At 62.2% G+C, this 25,450-nt stretch overlaps 4 protein-coding genes and 1 non-coding gene across 6 annotated transcripts; 3 read left to right on the top strand and 2 right to left on the bottom strand.

The window, feature by feature from the left end:
- Positions 1-34: 34 nt before the first annotated feature.
- Positions 35-3,397, top strand: LOC128946724 (myb-related transcription factor, partner of profilin-like; the record flags this gene model as incomplete). Its single annotated transcript, XM_054290654.1, has 2 exons — positions 35-494; positions 2,513-3,397. Coding segments are annotated over 2 exons (987 nt in total), but the record flags the coding sequence as incomplete, so codon positions are not given.
- A 306-nt stretch (positions 3,398-3,703) lies between these two features.
- SHISA4 (shisa family member 4) lies at positions 3,704-7,716 on the bottom strand. Its single transcript, XM_054290649.1, has 5 exons — positions 7,543-7,716; positions 6,314-6,485; positions 5,177-5,310; positions 4,179-4,361; positions 3,704-4,094 (listed from the first exon to the last, which is right to left on the bottom strand). Exons 1-5 carry the CDS (start codon positions 7,613-7,615, stop codon positions 4,048-4,050), a joined length of 609 nt encoding a protein of 202 aa, XP_054146624.1. The 5' UTR covers positions 7,616-7,716; the 3' UTR covers positions 3,704-4,047.
- A 1,145-nt stretch (positions 7,717-8,861) lies between these two features.
- Positions 8,862-15,217, bottom strand: INAVA (innate immunity activator). Its single transcript, XM_054290682.1, has 10 exons — positions 15,100-15,217; positions 14,267-14,391; positions 14,072-14,188; positions 13,353-13,521; positions 12,342-12,400; positions 12,171-12,222; positions 11,522-11,924; positions 10,173-10,687; positions 9,018-9,022; positions 8,862-8,939 (listed from the first exon to the last, which is right to left on the bottom strand). Exons 1-10 carry the CDS (start codon positions 15,215-15,217, stop codon positions 8,862-8,864), a joined length of 1,641 nt encoding a protein of 546 aa, XP_054146657.1.
- A 5,360-nt stretch (positions 15,218-20,577) lies between these two features.
- On the top strand, positions 20,578-22,379 carry TMEM167B (transmembrane protein 167B). Of its 2 annotated transcripts, XM_054290772.1 has the most exons (3): positions 20,578-20,643; positions 21,198-21,329; positions 21,690-22,379. In XM_054290772.1, the coding sequence occupies exons 1-3, from the start codon at positions 20,634-20,636 to the stop codon at positions 21,770-21,772; spliced, it is 225 nt and encodes a 74-aa protein (XP_054146747.1). In that variant the 5' UTR covers positions 20,578-20,633; the 3' UTR covers positions 21,773-22,379. The 2 variants fall into 2 exon arrangements, with proteins under 2 accessions (XP_054146747.1, XP_054146746.1); XM_054290771.1 differs by lacking the exon at positions 20,578-20,643 and having other exon boundaries at positions 20,983-21,329.
- A 523-nt stretch (positions 22,380-22,902) lies between these two features.
- LOC128946855 (small Cajal body-specific RNA 2) lies at positions 22,903-23,202 on the top strand. Its single transcript, XR_008484004.1, has one exon. It is a non-coding gene; the product is annotated as a small Cajal body-specific RNA 2 (non-coding RNA).
- Positions 23,203-25,450: the final 2,248 nt, after the last annotated feature.

Genomic DNA, 25,450 nt, shown 5'->3' with positions numbered 1-25,450 from the left:
GGCGGCGGAGGCGGCGGGGAGCATGGCGGCGGCGGGCGGCGGCGGGGCGCGGCGGGGGCTGCTGAAGCGGAAGCCGAACTTCACGCTGCAGGAGCTGGAGGTGCTGATGAGCGAAGTGCTCCGGTACGAGCCGCTGCTGTTCGGCGCCGCCGCCGGTACCGTGAACGCGTACGAGAAGCAGAAGATCTGGTGGCGGATCACGCACAAGGTGAACGCCGCCGGCCGCCACCAGCGCGACATCGGCGAGGTGAAGAACCGCTGGCGGGGGCTGCGCCGCCGCGCCGGGGACAAGATCAGCCGGCACCGGCTGGAGCGGCAGGGCCCGGCCGGCAGGGCCGCCGCCAGGAACGGGAACACCGGCAGCACCGGGAATAACGGGAGCAACGGGAACGGCGCGGCCGAGCCCGGAGCGGGGCCCGCCCCCGCCTGGAGTCCTCGCAGCGCCGCCGGAACCGAGCCTTCGATGCGCAGCGCCGAGGGGTCGGCACAGCCCGGTGAGTGCGCGGGCAGCGGCAGCGGGACGGGGCAGGGACACGGGGGTGCTGGCCCGGGACGGAAGAGTGGAGAGACGTGCACGGAGGACACGGACACGCACATGCGGGACCGGGACTGGGACGGGGGAGAGCGGGGCAGGGTCGCGGGGGTGCTGGGACCGGGTTCCGGGGGGACCGGCACAGGTGTATGGTGGGACAGGGACATGAGGAACCAGGACAGACATGGGGCAGGGACTTGCTGGGTGACCGGGATGGGGGATGAAATAGGGGCCATGGATGAGTTGGAATGGGACATGGAGAAATGGGTTTAGGAAGTGGGCACAAACAACAGGTACATAGGGACGCTGGGACCAGCACATATGCATGGAGGAATTTCTCCCCAGTATCCCATCTAACCCTGGTCTCAAGAGAGACGAGGACCAGCACCAGAACATGCAGGACCAGGACATGGACATGGGAAACCAGGACACAGACACAGGGCCACTGGGACTGGGAGAGGTTGGGAGGAAGAGGGACACAAGGGGACCGGGAAGTGAGGGGATCGGGATACAGGAGACCACAATAGTGACATGGAGATACTGTGACCAAGATGTGGGGGTCCAGGACACACACATGGGTAACTGGGACTTGCATGCAAGAGAACTGAGCCTGAAACAGGTCACTGGGACCAGGACAGGTGCATGCACGGACACAGGGGACCAGGACCAGCAAAGGGACACAGCCAGACCAGAAGACAGGGGCAGGTGCATGGGGAGATGGGGATGGAGACTCAGGGGGCCTGGATCAGCACCTGGAGAACCAGGATACAGGGCATCAGGACAGGGACATGAGGAACTGGGACAGGGACACAGAAGCACAGAGGCACTGATCCCTCCAGTACAGGGACATGGAGTAACCAGGACACAGGGGACCAGGACAGAAACATGGTTCTGAGACAGGGACACAGGAGACCAGGACCAAGAGCACGGGATGAGGAGCAGGAAACTGGGAGCAGGACAGGTGTGTAGTGGGACCAGGACAGGAACACAGGAGATAAGAGCCAGGACAGGGACACTGGGGCCATGCCATCGGGGACAGGGACATGGATACAGGGGACAATGGCAGGGACATGGAGGATTGGGACAGGAACATGAGGGATATGGGGACATCCTAATTCATCACTAGGCCTGGGAAGATACATGGAGGGACTGGGACACAGATCTAGGCAAACAGAGCAGGGATGTGAGGGGACTGGGACCAAGATGTGGGAAAAACCAGGACCAGGACACTGGGACCACTACAGGTGCATGGAGGGACTGGGCAGGAACAGTGGGGCAGGGACACAGAGGGAACACAGAGTCAGGGCAAAGGGATATGAACATGGAATATTGGGACAGGTGACAGGGATGTGGGAGGACCAGGACAGGGACATAGGAGACAGGGAGAGTAACAGAGGCACCTATACCAGGACAGAAGGGTACCAGGATCAGGACAAGGATATGGGTGACTGGGATTAGGACAGGGGCAAAAGGCACAGGGTACTGGGACCTGGACAGGGAGAAGAAGGGGCTGGGAACAGGACAAAGGTGTGGTGGGACTGGGGCAGTGACATGGGGCAGGACCAAGACAGAGACAAAGAACATTCCAGTACTGGGACTAGAACAGGGACATGGGGGATAGTGGGGTGAGAACTGGGACGTGGTGGTACCAGGACCAAACAAGGATGTAGAGGCACCATGTTCAGGACAGGGATATGTGTGGACTGGGGCAGGGACATGGGTGTACCAGGACCATACAGGCACATGGGGACGCCACATACAGGACAGGGGTATGGGGGTACTGGGGACAGGAGAGGGACAAGGGACTGAACTATCATGAGGGACACGGAACTATGGAGATAGGTATAGATGGAACTGGGGCTGGGTGCAGGAGAGGGGATGTGTGAGCACAGGGATGGAGACAACAGGGTCTGTCACTTGGTCCGTGGGGCACCGGGAACACGGGAGATCCCTGCAGCTGCCCTGTCCTCGGTCCCACAGGTGTAAAGGAGGAGCCGGTAAAGGAGGAGCCTTTGGAGGTGAAGACTGAGCCCTTCCACGGTCCCACTGCCGACGGCGCTCCCGGCCGCGGCTCAGACTGTCGGCTGCCCCGCACCGGCATCTGCCCGCCCAGCGAGCTGTGCGAGGGCTGGAGCCGGAGCCCCCCGCGCTCCGCACCCTCCGAACTCCCCCTCGGCGACCTCCGCGGGCCGCAGGAGCCGCTGGGCTCCGACTTCCCGAGTCTGCTGTTGGAGCAGGAGGCCGAGCAGCTCAGTCACTGCGGCGCGGGAGAGGCGGGGCCCCCCGGGGGGCTGGACGGGACCCCCGAGCGCCCCCAGCTCAGCCTCGTGCAGTCCAACGAGCGGCTGGTGCAGGAGCTGCGGGCATTCCGCCGGGAATACGCCGAGAGCCGCCGGGAGACCGCGGCCGTGCTGCGCGGCATCGCCCAGGCGCTGGGCGGGCTCAGCCGCAGCCTGGCCGAAATCCGTGACCTCTACCTCCGGGAGCGGGGGGTCCCCGAATCCTGAGCGTCCCACGCAGCTGGCTGTGTACACACACCCCAGAACCCACGTCGCTGCTTTTATTATTATTTCTTTTCCTGTCCATCCCACTTCAATAAAACTCGGAGCTGCTCCCCCATGGCTCCCCCCACCCCAGGCACCTCAGACGGCTTTTGGGGATGATGCAGAGGGCTGGGAGATGGAACAGCGGTTTGTCCTTCCAGGCGGCTCTGCCTGGCTGTTCTCCTGGACTGATGGACTCTGGTCCCAAATTTAGCCAGCAGTGCTGGCAGGGATGAATCCCACCAGGAACAACCATCAGGGTGACACACCACCCACGCTCCCCAGCTTATTCCTGTCCAGGGGAGAGGGCATGGATAGAGGAATTGTTCACACGCCCACAGTCTCAATCCCGGTGCAGAATTTGCTGTTTTCTCACCCGAAAGATTCCAGGGGTGGTTTCACGCTCTGTTTTGAGTGAGGGGGGCTGAGTGGGCGGCCAGCACTCCAGGCTGGCTGATTTGGTGGGAATTACTCATCCCAACACAATTTTGGGAGGGAGAAGTCTCAGGAGCAGAAGGGACAGAGCAGAATTCATGTTTCCCCACATAACAATTCGCGGGAAGGGTTTGGGGGCGTTGCCCTTCCTTTTTTCCCCATTAGAATCACCTAGACGACACCAGGCTGTGGGCACAAGACGTGGTTTAATGCCAACCCCGGAGGGAAGAGCCGGGGGTGAATCCGGGGGTAGTGTGCAGGGAGACAGCGGTGCACGGCCGTCGCAGGACCCCCCGGGAACCCCTCCGCGGCTGCTCGGGGCCACTGGCACACGGAGCCGGAGGAGAAGGCGCCCACAAAGGCCCCAGTGTGCGGCACAAGGGCCGCCCTGTTCTGCTGGCACCGGATCACCGCAGGATGGCTGGGAAGAGCCCGATCCAGCGCTGGCTAAGGCAGCCCCCCAGCGCCAGGGGGGTCCCTGGGGTCCCCAGCCCGGCCCCGCTGGCCGGCGGCGGGTACGGGGGTCCCCGCGGGGACTCATGCTCCAGGGTAGCTGGGCTGCGCCGGGACGTAGGGTGGCGGTGCTGCGGGGGGAGCAGGTGCGGTGTCACCAGGCTGCCAGGCCCCCCAGGGAATAGGGAGGGTCCCCATTCCCCCCCGGTGCTCACCTGTGGGGTTGTAGACGGGGGGCCCAGAGGGGTACATGGGGTACTGGGCGGCAGGGCCGGGCGGGGGGTACATGGCCATGGGGGTGAAGCCAGGCTGGGGAGGTGTAGGGCCGGCTTTGGGGTCCACGGGGAAGGGAGCTGGGGGAGCTGCGGGGTGGTAGCTGGACAGGGGAATTTCCGGGCCTGTGGGAGAGATTGGGGAAGTCTGCAGCACACCGACACAGGGACAGGGATGGTGCCTAAGAGTGGTGGTGGCCCTCAGGTTGGTGGCCGCTGGGGTGTCAGCCAGACCCTCACCACAATGCACAATTTTCCCCGCCGCATCCCTTCAAGTCCCACCACCTCATCCCCCCCACAATCCCTCCACCGTGTACCTCAGGACCTCTCCTTCTCCCCACCCCTGTACCCTACCCCTCCTCCTACACCTTAATTCCTGTATTCCACCCCTCACCCTCCTGATCCCCCCCCTCATTCCAACAGCTCCCCTTCTCTTTGCCTCCCCTACCATTCCCCCCACCCCACACCTGCAGGATTCTTCTGCTCCCTCTCATCTCTCATCCCTTCAGCTTCCACCTTTTACCCCAACACCCTCCTTGCCTCTTCCCAAACCCCTCCAGTCTCTACCTACAGGACCCTCGTGCACCTCCCACCCCTATAGCCCACAGACACACCAATTCCCACAGGCCTCTGTCCAGGCCTCTCCAATCCCCCATCCTGTACCTACAGCATCATCATGCACCGAGCCTCCTCCTGCATCCCCCATCCATGCATCTCCCATTCCTGCACCCTCCCATTCTCCCAGGTCCTCCTAACCCTGCACCTCCTTACCTGCAGGACCCTCTTGATCCTCTCCTCCTGCACACCCTGCATCCCCCATCCCTACAGCCCCCACCAGACCCCCCTTCCCCCTGAAATCCTCTAGGCCCTCTCAACCCTACTCCACCCATTTTTCCTACAGGACCCTCCTGCACCCCCATCCCAGCCGCCCAGCCCCGCACCTTGCAGGGGTGTGCGGGAATGCTGCCGGCGCTGGTACAGGTAGCAGCAGGAGCACATGAAGCAGCAGACGATGGTGGTGACGATGGCGATGAAAAGCACCACGGCTGAGGCAATGCCCGCGATGGTCTTGGGGCTGTGGGACCCCCGGGCGTGTGGAGCAGGGCCAGGGAGGCACCCGCAGCACACACCCCCAGCCAGCACCCACTGACACTGCCCCGTGCCCAGCACCCAGTGACACTGCCCAGTGCCCAGAACCAATGCCCAGTGACAGTGTCCGCCACTGCTATCAGCACCCAGTAGCACTGCCCACCCAGTAGCAGTGCCCAGTACCCAGTGCCAATGCCCTGTACCAGTGCCCTCTCCCAGTGACCAGCAACCAGTGGGAGTAACCAGTGCCCAGCACCCAGTACCAGTGACCAATCCGCAGCATCCATCCCCCAATGTGCAGTGCCCAGTATCAGTGCCCAGTACCCAGAACCCAATACCAGCACCCAGTACCAATGCCAAGAGCCTGGCACCCAGTACCAGTACCAAGTGCACAGCACCTAGTAGGAGTCCCAACACCCACTGCAAAGCACCAATGCCCAGTTCCACTGGCCAGAGACCAAAAACCCAGTACCACTGCCAACACCCAGTACCACTGCCCAGTGCCCAGCACCCAGCACTCAATGCCCAGCACCCAATGTTAGTGTCCAGCACCCAGAGCCAACAGCCTAGCAACCCAGTAGCACTGCCCAGTGCCCAGTATCACTCCCCAGTGCTCAGAACCGGTGCACAGCACCTGCATTCAGCATCCAGTAACAGTGCCCAGTGCCCAACACCCAGTGCCCCCACCAAGTACCAGTGGAGAGCACCCAGCATCCAGCACCCACTGCCACTGCTCAGTACCAATGTCCAACCCCCAGTACCAGTGCCCAGCACCACTACCAGTGCCCAGCACTCACTGCAAGGGCCCAGATACCACTGCCCAGTACCCAATACCAGTGTCCAGCACTATTGCCCAGTGCAGAGCATACAGTGACCAGCACCCAGTACAACTGCCTATCCCCAGCACGCAGTACTAGTGCACAGCACCCAGTCCCAGCACCCAGGCTGCCCAGGAGAGCCCCCAGCCCCATCAGCCCCGGCTGTGGCACCTGAAGGCAAGGCAGTGGCGCTGCTGGCGCTCGGTGAGCAGGCGCAGAGGGTCTCGGCAGCAGTACCGCTGCTGGCACGTGCCGCAGCAGAAGGTGAAGAACTCGCAGTCGAAGCCAGGGTGCCATGACCCGTTTCTGTCCACGTACCACAGGCAGTCTTCGCCCCCGGCCACTGTGGACAGCCACCCACCACCGGGGCCTTGGAGCACCTGGCCGTCACCACCCTCAGGGGCATCAGCAGTACCCCATGCCCTTCCTCTCCCACATGAGCACAGCCTGTACCCCACTGTGTCCTATTCCCCTTGTACCCCGGTCCATCCTGCCTCATGGATCCCCAAAATATGCCCCTATACACTCCCAAATACCCTGCTGCTTCCTGTCCCCCTCATATCCAGCCCCACATCCCCTATACCCTCCTGTGTCCTGCCCCATGGCCCCACAAACGGTGTCCTTATGTACCCCCAAACCCCTGCTCTGCTCCATCCTGCCCCACATCCCTTAAAACCCTGCTCCATTCTGCTCCCGTGTACCCCCATATCCTGCCCCATCCCACTCCACTTCCTTCCAAACCCTGCCCCTATGTATCCCCATACTCGGCTCCATCCAACCCTACATCCTTGCAGACGCCACTCCATCCCACCCAGCTCTCCCACCCCTCCAGATTCCTCCAGATCTCCCTAGCTTTCCCTCCTTCCGCGTGTTCCAGTGGCACTTCCCACTCTATTTCTGTCCGGAGCCACCTGTCTTCCCAGAAATAGCCGCGGGCCGAGGTCCGGGGGCGGCCGGAGGCGCCGGAGCAGCCACGGAAATGGGCTTTGCGGGAATCTCACATGGCATTATTACACATCCCAAAATGGGATCACGGCAGTTCAGGGACAGGTGGGGAAACTGAGGCACAGGGCTCGTCCATGGGAAGCCCCCAGGTTCCCCGGGGCTGGGCATCCCGGCTCGGTCAGCCACCGGCTCCGTCCCTGCTGCTCCCGGGGTCACCCCGAAAGCGGCAAATGGGAGGCGGGTTAGGGGGCAGTGGGCACAGTGCCCAGGGGGACACTTTGTTGCAAGCAACCCCCGGTGAAAGGGGCCGTGTGTGACACGACTCACAGTCACGGCCGGTGGCACGAAGTCCCTCCCACCCAGCGGGATCCCCGTGTCACAGATGGTGGCACAGCGTCCAGTCGCAGGGTGGCACCGGGTCCCCCGGCCCTCCCCGGTCCCCGTATATCTCTTACCCATCGAGGCGGCCACGGCCACCAGCAGGGTCCCGGCCAGGGGCCAGCCGCTCCCGGGGCCCCCGGGCCCCATCCCGGGGCCGGGCCTGGTGTCCCCGCTCAGAGCTGTCCGGGACGAGGGCGGCGGCTGCGCGGCGGCACCGGGACCGGGGCCGCTCCCGTGGCCGGTCCTGGTGCCGCCCGGTGCCGGTGCCGCGGGGCCGCTCCCTCTGCCGGTGTCTCCCGGTGCCGTTTGGTGCCGTGCGGGGCCGGCGCAGGCCCGCAGTGACGCCGCAGCCCGGCGGCGCTCGGTTGCTGCCCGGTGTCCCCCCCCCCCTCCCGTCCCCCCGGCGCCGCCTCCCGCCGCAGCCACAGGCCCCCGCCCGCCCCCACCGGGAGGAGCGACGCCGCCGGCCCCGGGCACGGGCAGGGCCGGGCGGGAATGCGGGGACCGGAGCGTCTCTGGCACTGCCCCCCACCACTGCAACCCCCGGAAACCCTTATTTCCCCTCTTCTTGCACCCCATCTCTTCCCTCGTCCTTGCACCACTCCCCGCACCCATCCCCGACATTCAACCCCTTCCCTACCCCCTACTCCCCATCATTTCCCCTCCCAGCACCCCTTCTCCGACCTCATCCCACCCCTGCACTCCTTATTTGCCTGCCCTGCACCCCATCCCGTCCCTGCACCCCATCACTTTGGTTCACAGCACCCTTTCTCCAACCCCATCCTTTCCCGGAGCACCTTATTTCCCTCCCCCGGCACCCCATCCCTTCACCCATCCTTGCAGCCCTCCCCTGCACCCTTCCTGCCCACCTTCCTGCAGCCCAACCCTGCACCCTTCACCTCCATTCCATCCTTCCTCTCCACCCCTTGCCCCTTTCCCAGCCTGGGTCACTGGGTGCCAGGGTTGCACAGCTGGATCTGGGGCACCCTCTTGCCACTGGGATCACCCCATTACTGCCCTGAGCACAGCCAGCCAGACCCCAGATCCACGGAGTTCCATCCTGGCAATGCCAACAGAACCCAGGGATGGGGGACCTCAGAGGGGACATGGAGGTGACACATCCTGAGAGTGACATATCCCAAAACCCACTTTTATTAGAGACCAGAACCTCAAATTCAGGGTCGTGGTGACACCAAGGTCACCATAAGCACTGGGGTCACAGTGTCCCTATCAGCATTGCAGTGCCAGTGAGGGAACACAGGGTGGGGGCCAGCCCCTGCCACCCCACTGTGGCTCCCTCCTGTGCCCCACGCTGGGCTGGGGAGGCACAAGACGTCCCTGCCGCCCCTGGGCCAGCCAGGATGTGCCCCCGCCCGGGGTGAGGACATGGCACTCACACTTGGGTGACAATCTCGCCATTCTCGGGTATGTAGACCTGCACGGGCACGCCGGCTGCCGAGCGCCGCAGCACCTGCACCGGGGGACCCTGGGGGACAAAGGCGCTGTGGGTGTTGGCATCCTACCTTGTCTGAGGGGCACCACTGCGGGCACATCCTGGCACAAGGGCTGGGCTGAAGGAGCTGTGGGGGCATGGCCACAGGTCCTCACTTGCCCAGCCTGTGTCCCAGCTGTGCCACAGGTGCATTTGTCCCAGTGAGACTGCCAGGTGGAAAGAGGAGCTGGTCACTGAAATGCTTGCAGGGATCCTTCCCTGCTCAAGGGCACCCCAGTGCTACCCCAGGGACCCACATGGATCCTGCCCTAGGGACCCCCCTGAAGTCCTGGTCCTTCCCATGGGACTCTCATGGGACCCCAGTTTTGCCCCAGTAATCCCCTTAAGGTTCTGGTCTTTCCCATGGCACCCCAGTTCTGCAACAGGAACCCCCGTAGGGTCCTTGTCTTGCCCTTGGGATCTGCAAGAGAAAGCAAGAACCTACATGGAACCCCAGTCCTGCTCCAGAGACACCCTTAAGGTCCTGGCCCTATCCCAGGGACTCACATGGGACCCAGTCCTGCCCCAGGGGGTCTTGGTTCTGCCCCTGGGACCTACACAGAACTCCAGACCTGTCTATGGGACCCTCAGCAGGCCCTCATCCTGCCCCAAAGGACCTTAAAGACCTTATTTCTATTCCCAAGACCAGAAGACCCTCGTTCTGGCTGTTGGACTTCCTCAGGAACCCAGTCCTGCCCCAGGGACCACTCTGGGACCCAAATTCTTCCTCTGTGATTCCCTCAGGACCCTAATCTTCCCATGGGGACCTACTCAGGATGCTGGTCCTGCCCAAGGAACTATGAGGGACCCTCTAGACCCAACCTATGGGACCTTGGACCTGCTCAGAGGACCCTCAGAAGGTCCAAATCCTGCCTCAAAGGATCTTAAAGGACCTTGATCCTCTCCTCAGGACCCTCCTGAGACCATGTTCCTGCCCCAGGCTCCCTCCTAGAATCCCAGTCCTGTCCCAACAACCCTCACAGGACTCCATGGACTCCCTCAGACCTTCACCCCTGCTCTAGAAATCCTCATGGGACCCCACCAGAGCTGCATGTCCCTACACTACCTCAGGGTAACAACTCATGTCACCTGCAGTACAGCACCCAGGGGGGTCTCTCTTCTCCCATGTGGCCACTCCCAGCCAGACCCCATGTCATACCTGAACGAGTGACAGGATTCCATGAGCAATGGGCACGTCCCTGATGGTCCCACCATGGGGTCTCTGGAAAGCCCCTTGCCGGTCGAGGGAGTGGGGCCGGGCACTCCTCAGCCGGGCACGCTGGTGCCATGACTTGAGCTCCTCGGTGACGGCGGCCTTGGAGAGCCCTTGGGCCCCGGTGGGTGCGTAGTCTTTGAGCGAGGGCGTACGCACGATGCGGCTTCGGGAGGGCACCAGGCGCTGGTACCGTAGCGGGGCCAGATCCTGCTCGTACAGGAAAGTCAGGGGGCCAGCAGGTGGCAGGAGCTGGAGGGCACCCCGTGGGTAATAACCAGGCTCGGCAAGGGGCAGCGGAACCGCAAAGGACATGTCAGGGCTGCTGCTGCCCGGGGAGGTGGCGTGGGAGATGCTGGAGAGGTCGGAGATGCTGTCATCAGAGCCAGAGCGGCACGCAGGGCCGGGGCTCAGGAGGCACGAGGTGGGCACAGTGACTGTGTAGTAGGTGGGGCGCCGACGGGGTGTGGCACTGCGGCCCCGGGGCTCAGCTGGCTGCCAGCATGGGTCCACCCTGCAGGCAAGACACTGTGGCTACAGAAGCACCCTTACCCTAAAGCCAGGGCAAGCTCTGGGAAAGGTGTACCCATGGGTACAGCCAGCCACCCCGTGGGGAGACATCTAACTTCCTCCCATGGGATTAGTTCCACCTTTCCTGTGGGGCAGTCTCCAGCCTCCTCCCAAGGGATTAGTTCATCCTCTCCATAGGCTTACTTCCATCCTCTCCTTGGGACCATCTCCAACCTCCTCCCAATGGATTTCTGTCCATCCTCCCCACAGGGTTTTCTCCCACATTCCCATAGGATTATCCTCATTCTGGTCTCTGGGATTATCTCAATCCTCCCCATAATATTGTCTCCATCCTCCCAATGACTGAGCTCCATCATCTCCATGGGGTTAGTTCCATCCCCTCCCCATGGGATCATGTCCATCCTCCCCAAAAGATTTTCTCCATCCTCCCCATAGAGTTAGGTCCACACTTCCCTTGGTGTTCTCTCCATTATCTTCTACATAGGATTATCTCCATCCTCCTCCCCATGGGTTTAGCTCCATTATCTCCATGAGGTTCTCTTCATACTCTCCCACAGGATTACTCCCATCCTCCTTCCACACAGGGTTAGCTCCATTTTACTGCCAGTAGGACTATCTCCATCCCTCCTATGGGATAATTTCCAACATCCTCCCCATGAGCTGAGCTCCATCATCTTCACAGGGTCATTCCCATCCTCCTTCCCACGGATTGAGCTCCATCCTCCACATGGGATTATCTCCATCCCCCTCTCCATGGGGTTATCTCCATCCTCCCTAGCAGAAACCCTTGTCTATCCTCCCCAAACTCAGGACATACCTCAGAGATTGGGTCTGTCCCTGCCGTCCTGATGGCTCAGGGGTGCTGGGAGCACTGGAACCTGCCTGCCGGCACAGCACCACGGTCCGGATGGGGACAAACTGGTAGGAAGGGTCCCCTGTCCTGGACACTGAGGGGCTTGCAGAGTCAGGGCTGCTGGGGGCCAAGGAACTGGCAGGGGCAGCCATCAGGGACCCAAGACAGCATTGGGAGCTCTGGGTTTCCCCATCCTCAGGGTCGACGCTGGGATTTTTGGTCCTCTCGTAGGGTCTGTCCAGGCTGGTCTCCTGCCAGGGAATGGGGGCGGGTACCACAGGCCCTGACTCCTCCTCCTCCTCCTTGGTGGGGTCCTTGGGAGATGGGGACCTCTGTGGAGTGGCAGGTCCTGGTGGCCGTGTGTCCTCTGCAGGAGAGATGGAGGGTTGGGATGAAGGGCACACAAAGGGAGGGAACAGGTGGATGGTTGGTATGGAGGGGAGATGTGGGGGGCTGGGATGGAAGGGACACACAGGGGAACAGCATGGAGGGGATACATGGCAGCGGAACGGGATGGAGGAGACACAGGGAGAGTAGAGATAGAGGGGACACAGGAAGGGCTGAAATGGAGGGAACATGTCAGGGGTCCCCCCGGTCCCCACAGCCCCCTCACCCTCCTTCAGCAGGCCAGTGTGCAACATGGAGTTCTCGTTGGAGGCACTGAGCTCTATGGGGCAGGGCCCTGTGAGAACAGAGCTGGGGCCGCCTCCGGGTGCCAAAGCGCTCCCACGGCCCCGCCACCACCCAGCGCGTCCCCGCGGGCCTCCACTCCCCTCTCCCACACCACCTGTCCCAACACGCTCCAGGACGGCAGCGGTACCGGCCAGGCCGGCTCTGCTGAGCCGCGTGCAGCTCCCAGCCTGCCTGGGATGGGCAGGCTGGGGGCACCAACAGGGAAGAGACGCCACCACCATGGCCCTGTTCCTTGGAGGGGACAGGCATGGAGAGAACGGGGACCCCCTTGGATGGCCGCCACTGGGATGGGGACACGGCAGCTGGGCCATATCCTGCCCCCCTTTGGGTGCAGGTGCTGAGGATGGGTGACTGGGGATAGTTATGAGGTGCAAGCGCAGGGGTGAGCTGTTAGGGTACTTTCAGAAGGGTGCAATCAACGGAGGTGAAGTACTGGGGTGGATTCAGTGGAGCACTGCTGGGGATGGTTTATCAGGGTGTATGCACTATGGATGGGCTTTTGGGGTGCATTCAGGGGGTACATATGCCAGGAATAGTTATTTGGGTGCATGCACTGGGGACTTCTTTTCGGGGTGCACTCACAAGGGTACAACCACCAGAGATGAAGTATTGGGGTACCTTCAAAAGGGTGCATTGACAGTGAGAGTGTAGCAAGGTGCATGTACCAGGGATGGCCTTCCAGGGGGCATCCAAGGGGTATATTCAGCAGGGATGGGAATTGGGGTGCATTTACCAGGGGGCGTTAGGGGCATGCATTCACTGGCGATGTAGAACCAGGTTGTATTCACAGGGGATGGAAAGTTGGAGGGCATCCAGGGAAGTGCATTCACCAGGGAACTGGGGTGCAGCATTGTGGATGGCATATTGGGAAGGGACACACAGGAGAATGGCAGAGGGGCATGCATCCAGAGGAGTGCATGCACTTGGGATGAAGGATCCCAGCATCCAGTGGGGTGCATTCACAGGGAATGGGTAATTTAGATGCATTCCCCAGGGACACCCAACCAAGCAGCACCCCATTCTGCTCTCCAGCATCCCCCGCCGACATGGGGCTTCGAGGGCTCACCCTTGGCAGTACTGATGTCCCGCTGCCCTGCCAGGAGCCGCCGCTGGCTCAGAACCTGCTCCAGATCCCGCAGCTTCTGCTCCTCCCGGAGTGCTGCCGTCTGCCGCCTCTTCCGCACCTGCCGGCCGATGTTCTCCTCGCAGCAGAGCCGGCGGGCGGCCTCGGCAATCTGCAGCTGCAGCGCCCGTTCCCGTTCCAGAGGGTCCTGGGGGCAAGGGACACGCTCAGAAATGTGCCTCAACACCCCTGAGCCCCCCATAAGGCTTAACATCCCAACGCCACCCATAGCACTTGGGATCCCAACCCCGCCCAGCATCTCATCTGGGACCCCAACACCAAGCATCACTCTTGGAACCCAACACCACCCATCATGCTCAGGACCCCACCACTACCTATGACATTTGCAACCCACCTCTTCCCATAATTCTGGCATCCTGATACACCTGGGACTCTCCCCACACCCATCACCTTGGCACCCCAACCCCACACATTATGTTTAGGACCCCAGGATAACCCCATTAACTCAACACCTCAACACCACCTCGTGCTTGAAAGCATCCCCTGCCCCTCTCACCTACAGCACTTGGCACCTAACCACCACCCATGGGATGGGGATGGCAACATTTCCAGGTGATCCTCAGGCAGCTTCCACAGCAGAGGGGATGGGATGGGATGGGATGGGATGGGATGGGATGGGATGGGATGGGATGGGATGGGTCCCCACCACCTTTGCACCCCAGGGACTGTCTCACCACCCCACGCAGAACGGCGATCTCATCCAGCTTGAAGGCAGCCCCGATCCTGCGACGGACCTTGGGGGGCTTCTCGCCAGCTTTCAGGGGGTACTCACAGGGCAGGGTCCCCGTCAGCTCCTGAGGATGGCACAGGGACACTGAGCAGAGCCATAGCAGTATATGAAGGTGGGCAGGGGGTCCTCATGCCCTGCTCACCGCCTCACGCAGGCACAGCTGTCGCAGCTCCTGGATGCAGCCATCCAGCTGGGCCTCCAGTGCCTGCTGCTGCCGCTGCCCCACCAGCACCCGCTCCTTCGGGGGGGACACTGGGCTGTCAGGGTCTGGAAGAGATACATGGACATCTGGAGGGATGGGAGCACCCAGGTACCATCCTCCACCACTCCACAGCCTCCCTACCTTAGTTTTCCCTCCACCGCAGGGGGAGAAAAAAGCAGCCACAACCCTCCCAGCACACCCATGGGCACTCCAGCTGCCCCAAAGCAGCTGCGCCTCCCTTCCCCCACAGCAGCACCCGTGGGTGTATTGACTCCCGTGGAACACCTGTTTCCCCCACCCAGCAGCACCCATTGGTGTTCCAACCCCCCAGGGTATCCAGGAACTCCTCCCCTAGCAGCACCCATGGGTCCTCCAATGCCCCAGGGTATGCATGAAATTCCCCCAGCAGCACCATGGGTGCTTCAGCCCCCCCCGGGACACGTGTGACGTCCCTGCTGGGGGGCGGGAGGGGGGGCACAGGAGGAAGGTTTCAGTCTGACTCAGCCATCCCAAGCCAAACCCATCTGAGTCAAATCCTGTCCACAGCACCCCCCACTACACTTGGGATGCCTCCCGAAACGCAGGGGAAGCCTCCATTCCTCCACTCCTTCATTTCCCCAAAGCTCTCTCCAGGCAGCTCATGTGTCCCTAATGTGTCCCCATGCACCGAAGTGCTCCGTTCCCTGCCTGGGAAGGAGGGACACGTCTATCAGAGCACTCCTGGGCGACAGGGGCACCCCAAAACCTCCCTCAGCCCCAGACCCCATTCTCACCCGAGTGCAGCACGATCCCGCTGTCCATGTCACTGGCCTCCCCCATGCCGCGCCGAGAGCCTGCGGGCAACAGCGGGGACACAGCTCGTCCCCACGCCCCGAACCGGGCTGCACCCATGGGTGCCCCCCACCCTGCACCCCTACCATCCCTCATGTCACCCCGGGCGTGCCGCGATGGCGGTGGAGGGGAGGCGAGGCTGTGTTTGCTTTGCCTTCTTGTAGGTCCTACCATAAATAAAGGGTGCGGTGCGCCAGGCGGGGGAGGGTGACACCCTCGAAGGGGTCAAAGGTGGTCGGGGTGCGGTGGGGGGGAGGGCCGAGGGGCCCCTCGCTCCCGCTCCAGCTGGTTTCGCTGGGCACCTCTCCCAGTTTTCCTTTCTTTTCCATCTGGGCTGGTGGCGGATCCGGGGGTGGGAGCGACCGCCGGCTTCGGAAAAGGGGGTCCCCAGCACCCCAAGATTCCCAAACTCTTGGGGAGGGAGTGAAAGGAGGGCAGCGGGACGGAGGGGAGGGGGTTCACACCGCTTTTCCAGCGCCGTCGCCTGGCTATGCTTCAGTTTCCCAGCCCGCTCCCCGTCGCGCTGGGCGGCCAGAGGCTGGACGGAGGCCCCGGGGTCCCGGCGGGGCGGGAGAATCCCTTACCTGAGCCCGCCGCCGCTGCCGGCTCTGCTGCGCCGGGGCACGGACGGGTGTGGGCTTGAGCGGAGGGAGGAGCAGGGTGAGCAACATCTGCCCCAGTCCCCGCCCCGCCGGACGGCCCTGCCGCGTCTGCACCGCACGGCGCTGCACGGCATGGCACATTTGTGGCATGGCATGGAATGGCATGGTACGGTATAGATGTGTCACAGCATGGCCTGGCGCATCACTGCAGGGGCTGGTGCAGTTCGGTGTGGTGTGGCACCGCAGCCCAGCACAGCCTAGCACGGAGCTTGCTGAGGCTCCAGCCCTAGTGCCATGTAGGCATAGGCCAAGCACAAGAACCACTGTCCCCGTCCTGGCCCTGGCCATGCACAGCAGGACAGTGCCAGGATGGTGCCACCATTGTGCCAGGATGATGCCAAGGCTCTCCCAGGCTGTGAGGCGATGATGCTGCAGACACTGTGGCCCCTCTGAGCTGGATTGGAGTGAGTTGGGCACATCCTGCATTGCTACACCTGGCAGGGTGGGGAAGAATCCTCATGGGATGGGGCTAGACAGGATGGGCTGAGAAGGCAGGGAATAGGCAGGGTGCAGGCAGGGTGATGCAGGGGGCAGGCAAGGAGTGCAAGGAGCAGTCTGGGGTGCAGATTCCCTAGAACAATGACCTGTTCCTTGCCTTGGTGCCCAGGGTAGTGCTGTCAGCCTGGGGCTGTTGGAGTGAGACTTATTCAAACTAGTCTCTTCCTCCCTCCTGGTGCCTCCCAGCTGCAGGTGGAAAGGGCAGGGGTGAAACATGTTCAACTGTGGAAATGGAAAAAAACACCAGGAGAAGACAGAGAAGAAAGGAGAGGGAGACTGAAGGAGTAAGGAAGGCTCTGTGCCACCAGGGGATGGCTGAAGGCCTTGGATGGACACCAACTGCAGTTGGGCTTGTGGCAGCACTGGTAAAATGAGCCACTGGCCACCATGACCACCCTCCATCCTCACCATGCACCATTAGCCCAAGGCAATGCCACCCCATCCCTGTCTCTGTCCCATTTCCATCAAGAAAACAGATAAAAGACTTTATTAGGTTGTTTTCTGGTTCATGGAGTCAGGACAGGTGCAGGTCAGGGGGAGAATGTTGCCTGCATCCCCCATACCACCCCTGGCACTGCCCTGGTGTTACCACCTCCTTCCAACCCTGGCATCTTGGTTGTCACCAGCATGGGGACACCAAGGCTCCAGGACTCACCCCCAACCACAAGCTGACTCAGAATGGTAATGCCGGGTGATGTTCCCAGTGCCAGGATGTGCTGGGGACAAGGGCTGCCCGGTGTGTGCCAGGGGGCTCAGGGAGCTCTGCTGGGCTGGCTTTGGCTTACATGTGTCAGGCACCTGCCTCTGCCAGCTTTCTCTTCTGCAGCTGCCCCACACCTGCAGGAACCTGGGACGAGGGTCTGGCCCTGGCCCAGCCACCTCCTGCTCATGCTGCAGGAGGGGCAGCCATGGGGCCTGGTTGGGATTCCCCCAGCCCTCCCCATGACCCGATTGTCTCATGACACAGGTGTTCCCTCAGCTGTCACCATGACCTGGTCACTGCTGACCATCCCTTGACCAGTGTCCACCCCGACCAGCTTCCTTCAGCTACTCCTCGATTTCCCTGGACATTCCTCAGCTGAACTGCCCCAACAGCCTGATCAGCACTTGTCTGTCCCCAGGGAAGGAGACATGGATATGTAGCTGGATGGACACGTGGAGGGTGGATGGATGGATGGACGGATGGATGGATGGATGGATGGATGGATGGATGGATGATGGATGGATGGATCAGTGGATGGATGGATGGATGGATGGATGGATGGATGGATGGATGAATGGATGGATGATGGATGGATGGATCGGTGGATGGATGGATGGATGGATGGATGGGTGGATGGGTGGGTGGATGGATGGATGGATGGATGGATGGATGGATGATGGATGGATGGATGGATGGATGGATGGATGGATGGATGGATGGAAATGTGAGGTGAAGGCAGGAGAACTGGCCTGGGTACAGGGATGGAGGCTGGGACAGACAGACAAGGACAAAGGGGCATCACAGACCTCCTCAAGTCTGTGGTGGCACTTCCTCAGCTGCTGCTCCAAGTCAGGTGGGCATCCCTGCAGCTCGTCCTGCAGCTGCCTCAGCCGCCAGCTCTCCAGCACCTTCAGAAGCTTAGCCCTGTGCCAGGGCAGGATCCCCCTGTAGTGATGGACAGGCTTCAACCAGCCACCACACCCTCCCCCTGTAGTGATGGACAGGCTTCAACCAGCCACCACACCCGGACACCCAGCTGGAGACAAGCCCATTCCCATGCCCACCTGCTATGGCTGAAGAGTAACTCCTAGTGCAGGTCCTGGTGGCTACAGGATTCCCATATCAGGTTTGGCACCTTCTCAGGCTGAATAATCCTCCTGTGGCCATCAGTGGCCAGGTCCAAGGAGAGAACATCACTCCTGTCACCTTCTTGAGAGGTAGGCGATCAGCAGGGGATGGGAGCACCAGGGTATGAGTCACCAGAAGCATGGAGTCACTAGTGGGAAAGGGTTATTGGGGATGGGGTCACCACAAGGGATGGCACAACCTGGGACAGAGTCACCAGGGGATGGGGAGGAGCCACATGCCAGTACAGGGTGGGATCCTGGACACCAGCCCCTTTGTCCCCCAGCCCCTGTGGTCTTGTGGTGGCAGAGCTCAGAGTCCTCACCTGCTGCTCCCAGCACCCTCAGGGTCCCTGTTTGCAAGTGTCCCTGTCCCAGGCCACCCTGTGGTCTCAGGCCACCCCATCTTCCCATCACTTCTTAAGGTCCTCATTATCCCTGAAGTACCCACCACCATCAGGTGCCCATCACCTCTCAGGTCCCCATTGTCTCCTGGGGTCCTCATTGTCCCTGGGGTCCCCATCACCCCTGGGGGTTCACTATCCCTCAAGGTCCTCATTACTTCTTGGGGTCCCTCTCACCTTCAGGTTGCCTACTGTCCCTGGGGTCTCCCTCATTCCAAGATCTCCATCACCCCTGGTGTCCTGTTGTCCCTGTGTCCCCTTCATCCCCAGTGGGGTTCCCAACACCACTGGGGTCCCCATCAGTCCAGGTGTCACCACTGTACTGTGTGTCCTCATAACCTTCAAGTCCTCACTGCCCTTGGGATCCCCATCACCCCTGCGGTGTTAATCATCCCTCAGGGTCCTCATTACTCCTTGAAGTCTCCATTGCCTTCAGCATCCCCATTGTCTCTGTGTTCCCCATTGCTCCTGAGGACCCCAGGTTCCCATCACCCTTGGGATTCCACCACCCCCTGGTCCCCATAACATCCAGGTTCCCATTGTCACTGTGTCTCCCCTGGCATCCCCATTGTCCTTGGGATACCCATCACGCCCCATCCCTGTTCCCCTGGGTCCCACAGCCCCATGCCGTAGTGCCAGCAGCCACCCAGCACTGTGCTTCTCCTCGAGGCTTTGTTGTCACCCTGGCCAAGGTGTCACTAGTGGAGACCAAATAAATCAACCCCTGATGTCCCTCCTGCTGGGAGCTGTGGCTGGCCCTGGTGCCTGGGTGCAAGGGAGCAGCAGGAGAATGGATGTTCTCCGCGTTAGTTCTGGAACCCAAGGAGGGCAAGGGGTCCTCAGGCTGAACTCCGGGACAGGCACTGGAGTCTGCTGGGAGCACTGGGAGCACCAGACTCACTTGGGGAGCACTGGGTTGGCTGAGGGCACTGGGAACACTGCGGACATTGGGAACACTGGGAGCACAGGGACTGATGGGGGCTCTGGGAACACCGGGAGCACCCAGGACTGCTGGGAGCACCAGGACCACTGTGGGGACATTGGGGCCACTGGAGGCACTGGGAACACGGGGGGTACTGGGGTCACTGGGAAGACTGGGACTTTGGGGCACTGGGGTCTGCTGGGGGCACTGAGAGCACTGGTGCTGGGTGCACTGGGACCACTGGATTGTGTGGGTTGCTGTGGGAGCTGAGGGTTACGGGAGAAACTGGGCAGGGGACTGGATGCACTGGGTGTTATGGGAGATACAGGGAGTTACTGGGCGCACTGGGGGTCAACTGGGAGACTTATGGGGGATGCTGGGATGGGGATTGGGTGGCACATGATGTTACTGGGAAGGACTGGGATACTGGAGGCACTGGGGTTTTTGGGGAGCCTGGGGCTTACTGGGGAGGACTGGCAAGTACTGGAAGAGCTGGGATGGGGACTGGGTGCTTGGAGAGGGGGCCTTAGGGTTAGACTGGGAGTTACAGGGGAGCCTGGGGGTCAGATTGTACTGGGGGGTTACTGGGATGACTGGAACTCACTGAGGGCTGGAATGGAGACTGGTTACACGCGGGTGGTACTGGGATACTGGGAGGACTGAGGGTTACTGGGGGTGCTGGTGGGTTACTGGGTTGCTGCCATGGGGACTGGTTGCCCTGGGGAGGTACTGGGAGGACTGGGGCATACCGGGGGCTGCAGGGTTATGGGGAGATTGCGAGTTGCTGGGAAATCCGGGGGTCACTGGGGTGTGGTTGCACTGGGGAGGTACTGGGAGGACCGGGGATTACTGGGAGTACTGGTGGGTTACTGGGAGGACTGGAATGGGGGCTGAGTGCACTGCGGGAGACTGATGGGTCACTGGGGACGGGATGGGGGCTGTTCACACTCGGCCGGGCGCACCGGCAGCTCCCGCAGCGCTCGGGTCACCGGGGCTGCTGGGCCGCACCAGGGCGGCACACGCACCTCCCCGATAGGCGCTCCATTGAGGCCGCCTGCTCCTCAGGATGCGCGTCGCGCGGGTCGGCGCTCGGCTGGCCGTGCCTGTCGCCCGCTTCCGCTGTCGCGTCGGCGCCGCGGGGGCCGGGGGGGTCTGGGGGCGCCATGACCAACGGTGGGAACGGGGGGCCCAGGGCTACCGAGGGGGGCCTCGGGACAACCGGGGCCGGCATAACCAATGCTGGAACGGGGGAACGAGGGCATGTGGAGGGTCCCGGGGCCACCATGGCTGGTGGTGGGAACTGGGGAGTGGAGGGGCCGGGGCGTCCGGGAGGGTTGGGGGCCTCAAGGACCATGGAGGGAGGGGGGTACGGGGGGTTTTGGGGGTTCCGAAGGCGGGGGGCCTGATGGGGCACCATGGGGAGAGCACTCAGGTACGGACAGGCGGCGGGGCAGAAGGGGCTGATGTGGGGGAGGTACTGAGAGGAAGTTTTGGGAGATGGCTGGGGGACTGTGACCCTTCGGGGGCGGGGTACTGGCGGTTCTGAGTGCCGTCGGTGGGAACACGGGCAGTGTGAGTCCCTTTCGGGGGGATCCCGGGGAGTCTGCATCCCCTCATAGGGGCAGAGATGGGAGGTTGCTCACACGGAGTGTGGGGGTCTCCTTGCAGGGGAGTTGGGCAGGGGCCCGGAGTTCCCCCTGACCCCTCCCCGACCGATCTCCCCGCAGTTTATTCCCTGGACGGGCTCCTGGTGTTCGGGCTGCTCCTGGTTTGCACTTGTGCGTACCTCCGGAAGGTGCCCCGACTGCGCACCTGGCTCCTGTCCGAGCGCAGGGGCATCTGGGGAGTCTGCCACAAGGGTGAGGGGCACTTGGAACACTGGGGTACAGGATGGAGGTGCTGGGATCACTGGGGTGGGGCACTTGGAACACTGGGGTACAGGATGGGGGTGCTGGGATCACTGGAATGGGGCACTTGGAACACTGGGGTACAGGATGGGGATGCTGGGATCACTGGGGTCGGGTCTAGGACAGGAGCATTGGGTCCAGGATGGGGACACAGAGATGTGGGATGGGGGTTTTGGGGTCTGGGATAGGAACACAGGGATTGGGAATGGGAACAGTGGGGTTTGGGATGGAGTCTGGGATGGGCTCACAGGGATTCAGGATGCATCTGGGATGGGGACATGGGGCCTCACCCCATCCTTGTCCCACCCACAGCTGCTGTGATTGGGACCCGCCTGCACGTGGCTGTGTCCATGTCCTGTCTTCTCATGGCCTTCTACGTCCTTGTGGGAAAGTGACCACATGGAGACCTGCTGGCAACCTGAGAGAGACCTGGGACTGACTAGAGATCCTGTGACTGATTCCAACAATCCCAGTATGGACCAGAGATCCTGGTACTGACCCCTGTGTCCCAGTACCAACCAGAGACCCCACTGCTGACCCTGGAGACCCTGGTACTGATCCTGGAGACCCTGGTACTGACCATGAACCACCCCTGGTCCTGCCCTTGGCAGCAACCTGGATCCTGCATGTGGCAACCCAGGGACCATCATGGCCCATCACCCTCCTTGAGCCCACCAAGGGCAACTGTGAGGGCCAACAGAGCACCTTTAGACTGTTGGAAAAAGATTTCTCATGAATTCTGTAGAGAAGTGGGTGAAGGGACCCCCGGGACTGGGGGACCCAGCTCTGACTTGTGAGCCCCTTGTCTTGATGCTGAGCAGGGTGCTGGTGAGACCATGGCAGGCTCTGGGGGCCTGGCAGGGTCCCCCCTAATCTGTGGGATCTTCCTATGCCCCTGCAGCAGAGTGGGGGGGCCCTCAGGGGGGTCTCCTGCAGTGGGGGTTGGTGACGCCCGGGTTGTAAATATTGGACCGCCACATGCAAATAAAGTGGGGGTTCCTCTGTGGCAGTGCTGGCCTGGGAGTCCTGTGGAGCTGGGGGGGCTCCTGTGGGGTTGGTGCCCTGCTTGGGGGTCCTGTGGTGTGGGTTGAGGGTCCCACTGGGTGTGTGTGAGGAGGTCCTTGCAGGCTGCCTCCCGTGGGGTGAAGGGCTCCTGTAGTTATGGGTCCTGGGGTGAGAAGGATTTGTGCAAATAAAGTGGGGGGGAGCTGTGGGGTGGGGAATGCTGATTGGAGCCTCCTGGCCCGGTTCATCCAGCTCTCTGTGGCCGGGAGCCATACAGCCCCTCAGCGAGGGGCACGGAGGGCTGTGCCCTGCCCGCGGTGAGTGTGCCCGGCCCCGCCTGCCGCCCGTCGCTGTGCCGCCCGTGTGCCCGGGAGACGCGGGCGGTGCTCGGCGGTGCTCGGCGGTCCTCCGATCGGCCGGGGGCGCGCCAGAGCTCTGCGCCGCCCTCCCGGCGTGCTCGGCGCGGCTATGGTAGATAAAGGGCCGAACCGGAAGTGGCTGTGGCTGTGCGCGCGCGTGTGTGTGCGAGCGTGTGTGTGTGTGTGTGTGTGTGTGTGTGTGTGTGTGTGTGTGTGTGTGTGTGTGTGTGTGTGTGTGTGTGTGTGTGTGTGTGTGTGTGTGTGTGTGTGTGTGTGTGTGTGTGGCGCCAGCCACCCTCCCTCCCTACACGTTGATCTTATTCGATCGGCCGGGCTCCGCCGGGCCGAGGTGAGAAGAAAGCGCCGCGAAGCCCTCGGGCGCTGTGCGGCTGGGCCGGGCGGGATGAGTCGATCAGATAGGCGAGGCCACGGCCGCTGAGCGCCCTGCGATTCTGACCCGCGCCCACGTCTGCAGCCCCGGGGCCGACGCCGAGCCGCTCCCGACAGCGGCGGAAGACGAACCGCCCCAGCCTCATCCCAGTCGGGCCCCGCGGCGAGGCGGGAAATGCTCCCTGCCGCGGGCTCCGTTCGCGCTTTGCGGGCTCCCTGCTGGCCGTGCGGGGTCTGCACGCTCCGTGCCGTGCTGGCGGTGGTTCACCGGGCCCTGCAGCTGCGTGCGGCGCAAAGGCTGTACACGGGGCTGTCGTGGCACCGTGCCGCGTCTGTGAGCTGAGCGCGGACCTTGCTGGCCCCGCGGGACACCGGGGACTCATTAGACCTACGAGCTTCATGCAGCACGGCCTCTGTGTTTTATTGGGAGTGTGTGGGGATGGGAATAGCCGTGGTGGTGACAAGAGGATGGCCACAAGGGGACAACCATGGTGAAGACTGGGGGATGGCCATGGTAACAAAAAGAACAGCCATGGTGCTGCCAAAGCTGTGATGGTAACCAGGGGACAGCCCCTGTGGAAGAGTACGGTTGTGCTGGTAACGAGAGGATGGCCACGGTGATAACAGGAGGACAGTTGTGGTGATAGCAGGAGGATGGCCGTGGTTATGCCAAGGGGACAGTAAGGGTGGGTGACTGAGGGGTGGCTACAGTGGTGACAAGAGGATGAGCCTGAGAGGACAGCCAGAGAGGTGAAAAGGGGACGGCTGTGATTCTGGCATTACTGGGAGAAGCAGCTGCGGTGGCTGCTGATGGTGGCCCTGCTATGGGGACACTCTGAGAGGAGGTCACCAGCTTAATGGTGCCTGGCAGGCTTCATCTGCCAGGGTGATGCTGTGGATGCCGTGGGGCATGGCCACCCCACACCACTGTCTCTAGCTGTGGCACAAGTAGGCGTGGGGTTGTCCCCATGCTGCCATAGGGACAGGCATGTTTCCTTCCTGTGGCCGTGTCCCCCCTGCCCGTGGTACTTGCTGGCATCCCTGTGTCACCATAGATAGATGTGTGTCACTAGTGTCCTCCAACCCACAGGGTGACCCTTTGCCACCAGAGCCGAGACCCCGGTATCACCTTAGCAGCTCTGTCCCTCATGTCCTCTTTTGACTGTGGCCCCCATATGCCCATGTTCCCCATGTCCTTGGTGTTCCCGTGTTGTCCATAGCCTTCATGTCCCCCTGTGTCCCCCATCTCCCTGCGTTCCCATGTCAGCTGTGTACCCAGTGTCCCTCTGCAGCCCCTTAGGTGTTCCTATGTCCCTCATGTTCAGATATCCCCTGTATCCCGTGTCCCTCGGTGTCCCCCATTCTCCCGTGTCCGCTGTATTCCCAGTGTCCCTGATGTTCCTGTGTCCCCCGTGTTCCTATGTCCCCTGTACCCCCTATGTCCCTCATGTCCTTCATGCCCAGGATATGCAGCCACATGTGTCCCGTGTCCTGTCCCCAGTGCAGTGGGGCTGGCCCGGCTCCGTGAGGACATGGCCTGAGGGCACACGAGTGGCACCCCGTCTCCGGTGGGGTGGAGGCAGCTCCGGGCTGCGGGGGCTCTTGACCGCCCCTCGCCGTGTCCCGGTCCGCCCCCAGCCCCGGGCGGCGGGAGGAGGGGCTGTTCCGGGGGCGTGATGCCCCGAGGCGGTCCCGGTGCTGTTCCTGGCGTAACATTCCCAAATCCGTTCCCGAGGATAAATTCCCGATGCCGTTCCCGGGAACGCGTTCCGGAGATCGCATTCGCAGTCCCGTTTCCGGGGATACGCTCCCAAGGATGATGGGGTTCCCGGCGGCGTTCTCACGGACAGCACTCCCGGTGCCCGGCGCCAATCTCAGGATACCATTCCCGGTTGTAACCTTGGCCGTGCTGTTCCCGGGAGTTCCCTTCCCGTGTCTCTATTCCCAATACCGATGCGCGGTGCCATTCCCATGAATAACATTCTCGATACCGATTCCCGGTGCCGCTCTCATGGCAAGCGTTCCCGGAGGCGATGCCACTTGCCCTTCCAAGGGAGTCTATTCGTGATCCACTGCCCGTTCCCGTTCCCTGGGACGATGGCCCGTGCCATTCCCACCGTTCCCGGTGCCCGTTCTCGGAGGTGCTGCCCGGTGCCGTTCCCGGGGGTTCTGTTCCCAGCGCCTAATCCCGTTCCCGGGGGCGATGCTGGTGCCGCTCCCGGGGGTTCTGTTCCCGGTGCCTGTTCCCGTTCCCGGGGGCGGGGGCAGGTAGCGGCAGGTGCGCGGAGGCCGGGCCGTTGGCGGGGGCGGGGCAGCGGC

The sequence above is a fragment of the Melozone crissalis genome, unplaced genomic scaffold (genome assembly GCF_028551555.1).
Source record: "Melozone crissalis strain CALT ecotype California unplaced genomic scaffold, PUWL_Pcris_2 ptg000086l_1, whole genome shotgun sequence".
Lineage (NCBI taxonomy): Eukaryota > Metazoa > Chordata > Aves > Passeriformes > Passerellidae > Melozone > Melozone crissalis.
This window is presented reverse-complemented; position numbering and strand designations above follow the sequence as displayed.